Here is a 13,188-nt window from a genome sequence, read left to right on the forward strand (position 1 = left end):
TATGCCCTGGAGCAGGCTGGAAGTGCAGGGAAGGGACAGTGTAAACAAGGCACAAGGACAACCAGACCTTGGTGTTAGCAGTTTTATTACATGATTTGCACCCAAAACCAGCCCAGTAGGAGGAACTTAATGAGAGATTTGCAGCCCAAGCACAACAGCCAGTCTCTTTACCTATAAAGGCATGCCTAGAAGATGTGTCCTGAGGGAAGTTCAGGAGGAGCCTTATAAAACCTGCCTGCCTGAGGCTCCCATGACGGAACAGTAATTCAGCCTCTTCTGTACAGATGGCAGTCATGATCTACACTTTCCGTCACACTTGATGCCTGTCCCTTTTCTGATGGGGATGGCTACAGTCCAGCTAGGAGGAAACAGACCTTGTGTCTACTAAGGGATTCTGCAGCCCGAACAGATACGTGCCAAATGGAGTCAGTCCATTAGCAGAATCACTGTGACTTGGGCTGAGCAGATGATGAATCAAGTTCTCTACAGCCTGTGGGCCACTGCTCTCAGCAAGGCAAAGCACAGAGACAGCTGCTCATGCAGTGGGATTATGCATAACAGCACTCACAACCTGGCCTGGGACAATACAAAACCCAGGAGAGGCAGTAAACAGAGAAGCAATCTGATCTGGGAGAAACAGGCTTATTAACTGATTTAATTAGTCCCTCCCCACACACATCCTCCCTGCTGCAGGCACTGATTGGTGCAGTATGTGGTCATGTAGCTCTGCAGCCCCTTCTCCTCCCTCCTGTTACACAGGGGCTGTGACTGCCCGACTGCTACAATTCGACTACAAGAGAGACAGGGACCTCCCGGCACCAGAGCAGCATCCCCAGTTAGAACCCTACAGGTATGGTGAGCTCATCCATACTTTCCAAGGTGTAAACCAGTCTCTGAGGCTGTGTTCATGTGCTGGGTTGTGAGTGTCCCTGCCAAGATCTATACCAGCAGAGTTCTGAGATGGAAGAGACAATTTCAATTACAGACCACACAGCATACAGAACTAGACCCCATATTCTGTATCACACAGCAAAATATTAGCAACTGTCTAAATCTACAAGAATACATCGATACTAATTAGCTTTAAACTGCTACAGCAATTTTAATTCAAAATCATAGGCTGGGCTACAAACACCAAAAGAAAAAGATATCCCCCTCCCACTTAGACAAAGTTTTGGTAATCTTTTGCCACTGTCATTTGTAGAAAGCATCCAAGGCAGAAACCTAACCAGCAACAATTCCTTAGAAATACATGCATCAGTCTTCCTCTTCCATACCAATTGCTATTCTAGTTTCAGAGACTAAGCCTAAGTTTTACATACTGAATTCAAGCTTTAAAATAACACAGAACAAATTCTGAGCTCTCTGACATCAGTTAAAAGCTGCGCTTTTAATTTCAGCTGTGCTTGACCTACAGAAAAGCAGAATCTGGGACATTGTTTCTATACCTGCTATTGACCAAAGCTTGTTCTTTCATTGCTTTCATGAGACATACTGTTCATTAAAAGAGGAACTCTTTAAGCTGAAGAGAGGAAATATTATCACGAATTTATATTACACTCTCAAATTGAGATGATAATTGTTTTAATTTTGTTTACCTGTCTGTGAAGCAGATCTAGGTACGGGCCTCGTGGTGGAACCGGTATTACATTTAGTCTGGGCCAATATGGTGTTCTCAAAAGCATCTGTGACGGGAAGTACAATTTGTGTCTTCAAGGTGAAATAGTGACCAGACAACTAGCACAAAGTGAATTCCTGCATCACCTCTGCAACTGGTAGTCTCTTTAACACACACATGGACTGGGGTCCAACAGTTACAAAAGAGGGGACACATGACCAGCACAAATGAGTGAAACGACAGCAGCATTCCACAGAGAAACTGTAAGAACAGCCAAACGACTCAAACAGAAATATTGATGTTAATTAAACGATTGCTGGTGAACAGTGCAGTGTTCTATTTCACTACAGCTTCCTTACAAGTTTTTAATATCATTTCCTTGCAGCATTTCAAATCATTCTGTAGGTGATGGTATATGGTTTTGATGCCCATCCATACAGCAATGCAAGGGGATCAGGGAGGCTCTTCTTCCCAGCCAGAAATGAATTATTCTCAAGAGTGAAACTCTTGAGAAATGCAATGCAATTTTGTGCAGGAAGTTTTTATATAAGTACATCAAATCCTTTGCGTTATTAACTCTGCCAGAGCCCTGGCAATAACAGCAATATCTTCAGGTAAAGGGATGATAACATTCATTGTTCCCTACTTAAAAAACCTCAGTCTGGTGAGGGATGTTGTGCAGTAGGACCATGTTTTTAACCAGCGAGGATCAACTCAGCTGTGTCCTACAGACAGTACTTGTACCTCAAAATACACCCTACCTCTGCAGCCACATGGCATCCTGAGATCAGAAGTATATGTCAGCGAGAAAAGTGAGGTTTAAACGCCACAGTTTGGGAAACTCTGGGTGCCAGGATGATTCCAAATGTAGTGCCAGGGATCACTGGCAAAAGGAAATATTCTGCAAACAGCAAAACTGCTATTTCTTCTACTGTCTCTGAATTGAGATAACTCTGATATGTCACTGATTTCATCCCTGACCTGGCCACCTGCCCTTTCTACCAAAGTTTTGTGCAGAGCAACACAATCCTAAGAAAGGACTCTGCAGCCTACATCTCTCTCCTCCCTGTCCTGCAGCAGGGGTACCTGACTGCTTGTGCCCCACAAGGCAGCATGCTCTGGCAAATGCTCATGTAAAGGAGAAAGCTGACAATGGAAGATGATGATCTTCTAGTGGCTGGGGACTAAGTTCCCAGTTTAACTCTTTGGTACTGTTTATTAAACAGTAATTGATGAATATGCTGCAACAAATAGGCGGAAATTCTGCTTGGCTGAAATGAAACACTGCACCGTAAATGGATATTGATGCACAGCCTAGCCTCTTTTGTAGTCTTCATGCACATGGCTCCTGCTCCTCTTATTAGGTATGGACACTAACAAGGGAAGAGGGATGCAAGCGGCCAGACTGCAGGTGAAGGTGACAAGCAGCCGCTTGGCTCCCTGCTGCTGCACTCTGCAGCGTGAGGCAGAAGCCAGGCAGAAAATCCAAATCCAGATGGCGGTCTGGAACATTACTTCCCAAAACAGGCAGAGATTTGGGGTTTTAATTTAGGCCCATCCCTAGGTGAAAGTTGGTAAATATGAGTGCAGGGGACAGGTAAGAGGGTGACAAGCCGTGTTTATCACAGTTAGACAGATAAACTGACACCAAACCCCTAATGGACTCCAGTGTTGTCTGCCAGCAGTGATGAGATGTGAATTCAGTAAATAATATCAAAAGATTGCCAAAAAGGTTTTCATGCAGGATGGAAATACTCATACCTTCAAACCCCAGGGGAGTTGGGTCACTCTTTATTTCATGTCTCTTGACTTTAACTGCAGGAACAAGGGGACCTGTGTGAAGTTTGCAGAGTCACAAGGCTGTAAACATTGTTAAAGGAGAAACTTGCTTTCCCATTACCTGGAAACACTCCCTGCCTAATACTTTCCATTTCACCCAGAAAAAAGACCAGCCCCTAAATTCTAGGTGGTGAAGATAAACACTTCTGTGATGTAGATAGGAAACAGACCCTTTTTGCAGAAGACATTAAGACACAGTAAATATATCTGCTTCCATTGAGGTTTCACAGAAGTTGTCTCTCATTCTGGTCCAGGAGATGGCACTAACGCAGGCAGGCTCACAATCTCTGCTTTCTACCCAAGAGGCTGGCAGAGAAGAGCCCACAAAAGCCACCACTTATGCCCACTGAAGTGGAGGGCATCCATCACAGGTCCACATACAATGTTTCTCCTGTGTCCTGACTCCACGTGTGAAGGACTGGTGATGTGACAGAGCTGAACTGTTAGCAGTGAGGATCAGCACACAGCAGTACGCAGTAGCCTCCAACGTGATGATCCAAACACTCTGGCTAGACCTGCATTTGACTGACGCTGAGACAAGACTCAGGCTTCAGTTCTTTTCTCATATGAAGTATTTTCTAAAAGCAGATGCTATAAATAAAACACTTAATTGAAAAGCACTGATTTTGTTTTCTAGCTTTTAAAATCATTACAAAAGTAGTTTTCTCAGTATCCCAAGAAATTGTCAACAATCTTGTGGCAGACAGGATCCCAGGTCAGGATTTTTTGATATGAACCTGTAACAAAGTTTGAATTTCATTGTAATTGACACATGCTCTCTTTGACAAACAACACTAAAGACCAACCCTTGGTTGTGCATCCTCTTAGTACATACGTGCTTCTTCCTTTTCCCCAGCTTTGGAAATAAATACTAGGAAGTAATTCAATCTTCCCATAACTTAATAACTGATTATGTGTTTCTGAAGTTGTTGCCAAGGACAAAAAGCTATAAGAACTTCTCCTGTCCTATGCCCATCGTTTCCATGTGGTAACATTTTAATGTTACTGTCTAAAGACACTGGCAAAGAAACATCCGTAGGTAGCGGTACTACCACATCCTTCCTCTGCCAGTGATCCCCGCCACACTCTCATTTCATGACAGCTCATGGCACAGTCTAGAATATGGTTCATATACTTCACAACTATTTAGAATGCACTAAATACTGTGCAGCCTTCTTCCTGGCAAATCGATAGGAAAGATTTTAATACAAATGAATTCAGCTGGTTTTCCTTCTATTTTGGTTTATGAATTGCCCTGAAAATCTTAAACTTGCCAATCAGCTCCTCCATTCCAGGAACTGCCAAAAGACAGTCTATTCAGAATTTGGTGTGAGACCATATGTTCTGTTTTGAAAAGTAACTCTGACATCTAGGCATAGGTGCCTACAATCCTACTGACTTTCAACACAGCCAGCTTGCCCAAATGCATGGGCTGCTTTTGAGTTTAAATGTAGGCACTAGTGCAGTAACTTCAAGTAAATTTTGTAAAAGTGCCTTGTCCAAAAACAATTCCAGCTCAGAAATAAAACTTTCATCAGTTCCCACACAAACTGCATACGGTTCAGGACATTCTGGGCACCTAGCTCCTTTACACATCTGAAAATTTCCTTGCAGACATAATTTCTTATCATAACAGTGATTATGCTAACTATGCCTAAAATTGGCATCTACTGCTACTCATTTTTGGCTTGATTTCAGGCTTTCTTACCATCTGATGTCTGCTACGCAAAGAAGAAGATTCTTTCCTTCTTGAGAGCAAAAATCCTAAACAGCTTTAAGGAAATGGAGAAATAATTTCTACTGAATTTCAGTTAATCCAAAATTGGGAGAAATTGGAAACCTAACCCCACATCAGCCAAAAATTAATCCAGTTTCCATGGAAACCAGAACCACTCTTTGAATCCTACCACAGAGCAAGTGAGAAGAGTCACTAGCAGCACATCTTGATATACATTCAGAATGTCTTAGCTGCCTGCCTACAGGTGTTACAATGGTCCTGACTCTTCTACTGGAACCTCCTGCATTTAGAAAAATTGAGCCTGATGTACTCACTCTGCGAACAGCATTTGGCAGTAAATGTATCGGTCAGCAGGAAGGGAGAAGGGTAGCTAAGCAAGCGGCATGACAGTACCTTTGGTCACAGCAGAAGCATTAACTGTGGTGCTGATGGAGGAGGCTAGGGAAAAGCGACGGGTAACTTCTCTTTCCTTAGATTCTGGATCTGGGAGAACAGACAGATGCAATGCAGGGCAGGATTAGAGGTTAATAAGCACTGAGGGTAAAAGATGTCCTAAGCAAAGCAGCAGCTGGAAAAGGGTAAATGAAAGGTAGGTTGCTCCTCTAAAACAGCCAGGAAAAATATCCTGAACAAACTGAAAAGCACAGAAGAGAGTTTATATGAACATATTTTCAAAGCAATTTTCAAAGCAATTCCAATTGAACCAATTTTGCTATTTCAGAAAGGAGACTTATGCCAATTAATATTTTAGCAACCAATTAGTGTCTAAGTAGAGCTACAAAACACAGAGAGATGAGCATGATGGTTAGAGTGGAGTGTGTGTCTACAGATGAGATTTAGATTATTTTAGACACTGAACTGCTTGTTCTGTGATGCCTGAAATACACTGGAAAACAAACATGAATGGTTTGGAGTTCACATTTATCATTTCTAGAAATTAACAGTGCGAAATGCCTGAAAATGTTCTCTGGGCCTCCATCCTTACTGGTCCGAATCAGCTCAGAGAAAGTGAAGGCAAAAGAGCTTTTTTTTTGTTTACTCCAAATCAGATCCTCCCTTGTCTTAAAGTCCACGTAGGAGTGAAGACACAACTTCCCCACATTTCACTACGAGATGTGAGTAGCACTTTTTACTCAAATTACTTCATAAACAGATCAGAGGTATAAACGGACCGTCAGCTAACTTCAGAGCACATGATGTTTCGAAACACACTGAGGTCATTACGCAGCTCTTAAGAGATCGTGTCTACGCATCTACAAGCACATCAGTACACTTCCTGCACCTACCGACTACAGCAGCTCCATTTGGGAGAAAAAGCTGCTTGCTTACAAATATTTCAGGATTAACTTTTTAGTCTCTTCTGCTGAAAAACCTCTAAGCACATGTGCTGCATTACTCAAGTGAGTGTTTCCACTGAGGCATGAGTGAAGCTATCCTACGCTTTATATCTCAGCTTCAGTAAGATACCTGAATACTTAACTCTACCAGGACACAACCTCAGCTGAAAATAGAAGTGGCTTTAAATATTCTGTTGAAGGTTTTCAGACTTGGCAAAAACTATTTGTGATTTTCATGTTTTGATTTTTTAAAATATCAAAGAAATATTTATGTAAAAATTAAAGTCGTTTCCATTTTCATTGAAAAATTTTCTGGGATAGGTGAAAAGTTATTTCCCTTTGTAGCACATGCTTGTATGCTTTGCTGAATCTTAGCCCAGATGTTCCTAGATGGTGCCTGTGATTCAGAGGGATTCTTCTATTCCAATTGTCTCCTTTCTCTTATCATGTCCTACTTCTTTTCTCTTTTTCTTTCTTCCCCCCCCCGGTCAACTGGCATGCATCACTGGAGTAAAATATGTTTCAGCTGATTTTATATTTCAGCTTTAAATACCCTGTGCACAATTATACTACTGTAAAGACTTCCTTGCCAGAGATCTTAAATGTTCAGTTCTCTTTATTTTTTTCCCTATTTCTGCCTAGTAAATGTCACATTCCTTATATGTTTCCAGTGGAGCAGAAATTAGGGTGACTGGTTGAATTGCAATTCCTATAATGTTTCATTATGCCAAAACATCAGGAAACCATATTAGCTCCTTAAAATCTCAGTGCAACTTTAACTGCAGATTGGCTACTGTAAAAAGACTGTAAATTTTGTACTTGCTAATGCACTTCCTTATCAATTTACTCATAAAAGCACATATATTCAAGTACATCCTTATTCACACCTCCTGAAAATGCTGAAGAAAAATGAGAGGTTAAACTCTGCTCTCAGTGATAATTACAACGGAATGACTCCACATTTAGGCTGCTGTAACTGCTCTTATGGAAACACAAAGAAAATTGCACTTTATAATTATGGTGTTGGGCTACATTTGCACCACATCCTGCAGCTCTTAGAGACCCTGTGACAACCCCAAGGAATATGAGCTTGGGTCTGCAAACCAGGACAGCTAATGCTGACCCAAGGGTGGGGGAGATGCAGAGGGCTACAAGTGTGGGCTTTCACACACCTTGGTGCCAGTTCTGGTACGGCTGCCTTGGGGCTCTCTGCACTAATGGAGTGCTGGATGGTAGAGTTTCTCCTCCAGACACAGCATTTCTTTGGCCAAAACACCAAGGTGCTAATATACAATGTTTTCTACACCATCATATCCAGCCTGGGCAGAGAGTTCAGCAGTGCTTTGAGCATCCATGCTCCACTGCCAGATGCTATTCATCCGGCAATCTTGTTTTCCCCCTAATGAGCCTTGTAATTTTATTGTTTAAACCTTCCCTTTTATGTGTTTTGGACATGAACAGACACAGTGGGTCTGAACCAAAGTGTACTCAGCTCAGTATGCCATCTCCTGCCACTGCCAGTAACAAATCCTTAGACAAAGGGGTCAAGAGCAGGACAAGCGTAATTATTGCAGTAACCTCCCTGTTACCTTCTTACAGCTTCTGATCCGCCTTAACAGCCAGTCCATACAGTGGTACCACAGCTTTGCACTGTCACTGCCTGCAGAAATGACCACTCTGCAAATCATCCGGCCAATTTGCCAACTGGTTTCCTCTAGGCCAGGACCAGATTAGTAACTGAACAACACAACAAAGTGAAAGGGGACATTGTGTAATGGAGGTGTTTCACAGGAATCTCAAGTAACCACACCCAGCAAGTCTTTGAGCCGAGAGTGCCTACAGTTTAGGGGGTATGAACTCTTCTGAATTGTGCTTTGCTGTCTGGAACACTGAATACAATGCAAGACATTTCACATGACAAGAAAAAAACTCAGATAAAAAAGCAAAAGAGACCCAAACCAAAATTGCAGATCCAAACTTGCCTGAATTACAGCGTTATCCCGCATTTCTGAAATCTGTATTTTGCAACTGATCTCCCTAAATCACAGGATCTGAAAACCACTCCCTTTTTTTTGTATTCAGAACACTGAACTCATTTGTCCATCCTGCATCTGACTACCAAGTACAGCCTTAACCTTGCAGCCAGAATCTTATGGCTGTACTGACTCTTGGTGTATTCTCATCTACTTTGTAACACTGTAGTTTAATGTTTCTGTATTTCTCTTTTTATGCTTTCCTCTTGCTTCTTCCTCCTTTGATGCTCACCCTCTCCACTGCACACTAACCCTTTTTTTCACAGAAGAAATATAATTTATCAGAACAGGAGAAAAGCCAGATAATAACAATAAAAAGAGTAATTACATTATCTTTTCAGAAAGTTCCTTCAAATAGTAATTCAATTTAATTTTTATTCATATTTCTTTCTTTCCTCTAAAGTCTCTTCCTTGTACACACATCACAGGAACATGCAATGCTCTCTACTCATGGATATTAAGAATCTTCTAAACATTTATGCACAAAGACTCAGAACACAGCATTTTAATGTGTCATAATAACGTAATCAAGTAGAAATGACAATAAACCCCAGATCTTCTGAATTCCAGTTCCCTAGTGTAATGGCTAGGCTACAGCTGAACAACATTTGAAAAAGCAGAGAGGTCCAACCAATAAACAATTTAACACATGAAAACCTCATGTAGCATAACACAGAGATGATGCTTTTCCCTTCAGGCCAGCAAATTGCTGAAAGAAGTTAAGTTGGTGGTTTAAAACAAGTTCACACTTTAGCCCTTGAGAGAAACTAGAAATAAATGTTATTTGCACAGTGCACCAGTAAAAGACACAACCAGTCAGCTCAAAGGTTGCCTGCCAACACTGCTACGGGAGCAATTTCTGGTAACAGCGTCTGAGAAGGAGCCACATGTGTGCATCAGACAAGCATTTTGGTGAGACGCAGCAGCACTTTAGGAAATAGTGATGGATGACACTATGGGATGGAGAGAACCATTGTGGGAGTGCAGGAGACACATGGCCAGCAACCAAATGCTGCATGGGGTGATTTTACCTTTGGGTGGAGCTCTGCGGTTGGAAAGACCTTGCAATGTGAATCGCTTTCTAGCAAGCGCTGTGCGCTCAAGGTTAAGGCTGGTGGAAGCATCAACTAGGAGAGAGAGGGAGAGGGAAGAGAAATAAGGAAGGAAGGGTCAGCTGTTCAGCTTATGGGAAAGGAAAGGTTAGCACTGGATGACAACTAAAAATAAATAAATAAATTTGATTAAGTTCAAGCCTGAGCAAGAGCTAATCAATCAGAAAGGTGACGTGAGGTCAGGGTGGTTAAACCAGCTGAGCCAAACAGAGCCCCTGGGTTGAGTTTGGTTCACTGAGTTTTAATGGAGAACTACAACAACAAAACAAAACCAAAGAAAAACAGGCGAAGGGATGTAGCTCTCATCAAAGGAAAATACAGTTTAGCAGCAGGCTCATTAAAAAGGATCTAATGCCTTTTACTATGAAACCGTATCATTGTGGTTGGAACAGCAAGGTTGTAGAGAGAAGGGAAGGAGCCTTGCAGTGCAGAACATGTACAGACAGCCAGTGTTGGGAGCAGTCCCACTTCTGCTACCCAGTACTAGCACTGAAGGGTCTGCCATCATCACCCCATGGCTGATACACTCTCAGCCTTACCTGCTGAAGTCTTTCTAACAGCCTCCAAAGCTGGCACATAGTCATGCATTTGATCTCGTGATTTGCTGGGATGTAAGGAGTGCCATGCCAGCAAAGCTTACGTGCCAGGCTCCCACATGAACAAGCCAGCCATGCTGCCTGACAGCTGCCTTTACAGAGATAAGTCACAGATGGATCTAGGTCCTGAGACTCTGGGTTTGAAAGATACTAAGTTACTTGCAATCCCAGAAACAGGTGGACCTAGATCACCCCCCCAGATCCATGCACTCCTGCCAAATTCTGCATCTGTCCCTTTCTTTGTGTGGGCAGGTAACAAAGGAGAAAAGCCATGTGTTGGCTGCCTGGTTCTTTGCTTTAGGATTTAACCAATAGCTTTTTTCTTCTCTTTTTTTTTTTTTCCTACACTGCCAAGTGAAAATCATTAGAGGGACAAACGAAGACCAGAAGTACAAAGGGAACGTGTAGAGACAGTGAATCCACACTGACAGACAAGCAACAGACAGACAAGCTGTGCTTCCAAAGGAAAGCGCATCACATCACTTCCTGATCTGCAGCCAGGATAATCCAGGATCCGAGATGCCTGCATGCACAGGTGGGTGAGAGATGAACAGATTTTAACAATACAGAAGTATTATATCCGTGTAGTTCAGCTCCTTCTACCTGATGGCCTGCTGCCAGCTCTAGGCCAGGCAGGTGCCTCTGGTGGGATGTGGGGCTGCCCACAGGCGCACTGGGAAGCGTTTGGCTTTCAGACTGCCTCTGCTGGCCTGAGAGCCATTCCCTGCCATGGCTGCTCCCACTGCGAGGCAATCTTTGTAAAGGTAGTGTAGCTTATAAAGAATCCAGAAACAGGTATATAAAATATATTTACTTCCTGTTTGCACAAAGCAAGAAAATGTGTAATATCTCATTATCACAGAGTCATGTGGCAAGTACAACAGTGCGTGTGTGTATGGGGCAGGTTTATATGTTAGTTCTTCAGCTATGCAATTATATCATTTCACTGAGGGACCCCTTAGGATTTCACAAGTCCCCACTGCTTCTCAGCACCAGTCAGTCATTAGACACTGGTCTCTAAAGACATCTTGTCTCCACCTGAGTTATTTCAAACCTTTTCCTTCATTCTGTAGATATACCAAATAATCTTGGAAACCATTTCCAAGCATAATAAGCACTAGGTCCTGATGGGCAACATAAGCCTGCAAAGTGTACTTGTGGCCAAAACCACATCCTGGCCTGCGTTAGGCAGAGCCTTGCCAGCAGGATCAGGGAGGTGATGCTTCCCCTCTACTCAGCACGGGGGAGGCACACCCGGAGTGCCGGGTCCTGTCCTGGGCTCCCCACCATGACAGACATGGATGTACTCGAGTGAATCCAGTGAAAGGCCATGAAGATGATCAAGGTGTTGCAGTAGCTGACACGAGGAGAGACTGAGAGAGCTGGGACTGTTCAGCCTGGAGAAGAAAAGGCTCAGGGGCATCTTGTCAAGTAAAAATGATGGAGGCAGACGCCTCTCAGTGGGGCCCAGTGACAGGATGAGAGAAGCAACGGGCACAAATTGAAATACAGAGAATTCCATTTAAAAAGACGAACAAACTTTTTTACTGTGAAGGTGGTTAAAGCCTGGGACAGTGTCCCCAAGATAGTTGTGGAGTTGCCCTTCTTGGAGCTATTCAGAAGGCAGCTGGACACAACCCTTTGCCGCTTGCTCCCTCCGACCCCGCTGTGAGCAGCACAGTCAGACGAGGTGGTCTCCAGAGGTTCCTGCAGGACTCAGCTCCCATACAGCTTCAACTTGGTGAAGCTACCAGTCAGGTCCACACAAAACACCGCTTTTTATGTAGATAACTCAATTACAGGTGCTTATCCACAAAAATAATGAGACTGAAATAGCTTGCCAATAGTGCCCTCCCCGTCTCTACTATAGAAAGAAAACAATATTTTGAAATGCTCTGTAATTGCATAGATAGCGGGAGCATTACAGTCAGTCGGTGGCACAGAAGAGGCAGTTCTGGCAGAGCACCAGCCCCACGCTGGTGTGTAGCGCAGACCGTGCCCTCCCAGCACCACTCCACGCCCCTCTGGAAGCAGGACCTCACTGTACGGTTTTAAGACAAGTTCAGCCCCATCAGGGTCCCAGCCAGAGGCGCCTCACAGGGACACAAGGGTCGGTGGGACATCTAGAGCGGGACAGTTCTCCCGCCGTCTCTCTGCGGGGTGGGTTTGGCAGCCCGGGGGGGACAGGCACCCCCGGAGCCCCCCGGCCAAGGGCCTCGGCGCTCAGCTCTGCAGGGCTGCCCCATGCCAGAGGATGGGGAGGCCCCGGGCTGGGCTGGCAGGAGTGGCACCGAGTGATCCCAGTCCCCACCCTCTTGGGTAAGCTGGACCAGGGCAAAAACATGAATCATTTTCCTGGAAATTTTTTAAAAAGGGGGCTTAGGAATTTTGAATTCAAGACTGCTTTTCAAATTTTTTTAATTTAAAAAAAAAAAAAAGCTCATATTTTTTAAAAAGAAATTTTTACTGAAACAGGTTTTTAACATTGGATTTTTTAATGACAAATCCATAACTTTCTCCCCAGAATGAAAACTTACTACAGTGAAAAATCTTTTGGTGAATAGCCTATTTTTCAACGAAAAAAATATTCCACTTTTTTTTTTTTTTTTACCATCTCCACTTATAAAGGGACCTGCTGTCCTGCTGTTACCTTAAACCTCATTTGGACATTAATCTCTCAAGACCTTGCAATTTTCTTTTTTATATTACTAGAACAGTCTTTGCTCTGACATTTCAAATGCTACCTAAAAGAGAAGCTCCTGTTGAAAGATTTTCTGTTCCTGTAACTGCCAGATGAGATCCAGTTTCATTTTAGCATTCATTTTAATCTACATTGTATAGAACATATCTATTGTATTTATGCCCTCAAATAACGGAGGGACTTTCTGTGACCACATGTGCATTTATTCACTATA

General features: G+C 43.2%; 1 protein-coding gene across 15 annotated transcripts in view; it reads right to left on the reverse strand.

The window, feature by feature from the left end:
- The window catches only part of MCF2L2 (MCF.2 cell line derived transforming sequence-like 2), a 181,072-nt gene that overhangs the window by 7,733 nt on the left and 160,151 nt on the right, over nucleotides 1-13,188 (reverse strand). For 5 of the 15 annotated variants that reach the window (XM_026854534.1, XM_026854533.1, XM_026854530.1 and 2 more), the window contains exons 27-30: nucleotides 9,597-9,692; nucleotides 5,589-5,678; nucleotides 3,380-3,451; nucleotides 1,599-1,685 (exon numbers count right to left, since the gene is read on the reverse strand). The exons of 1 other annotated variant lie outside the window; for it this stretch is intronic. In XM_026854534.1, the coding sequence (XP_026710335.1) occupies nucleotides 1,599-1,685; nucleotides 3,380-3,451; nucleotides 5,589-5,678; nucleotides 9,597-9,692 (345 nt within the window). 9 more of the 15 variants (XM_026854531.1, XM_026854535.1, XM_026854537.1 and 6 more) reach the window with 9 other exon arrangements.

This window comes from Athene cunicularia (genome assembly GCF_003259725.1).
Source record: "Athene cunicularia isolate RWA chromosome 9 unlocalized genomic scaffold, athCun1 chr9_part1, whole genome shotgun sequence".
Lineage (NCBI taxonomy): Eukaryota > Metazoa > Chordata > Aves > Strigiformes > Strigidae > Athene > Athene cunicularia.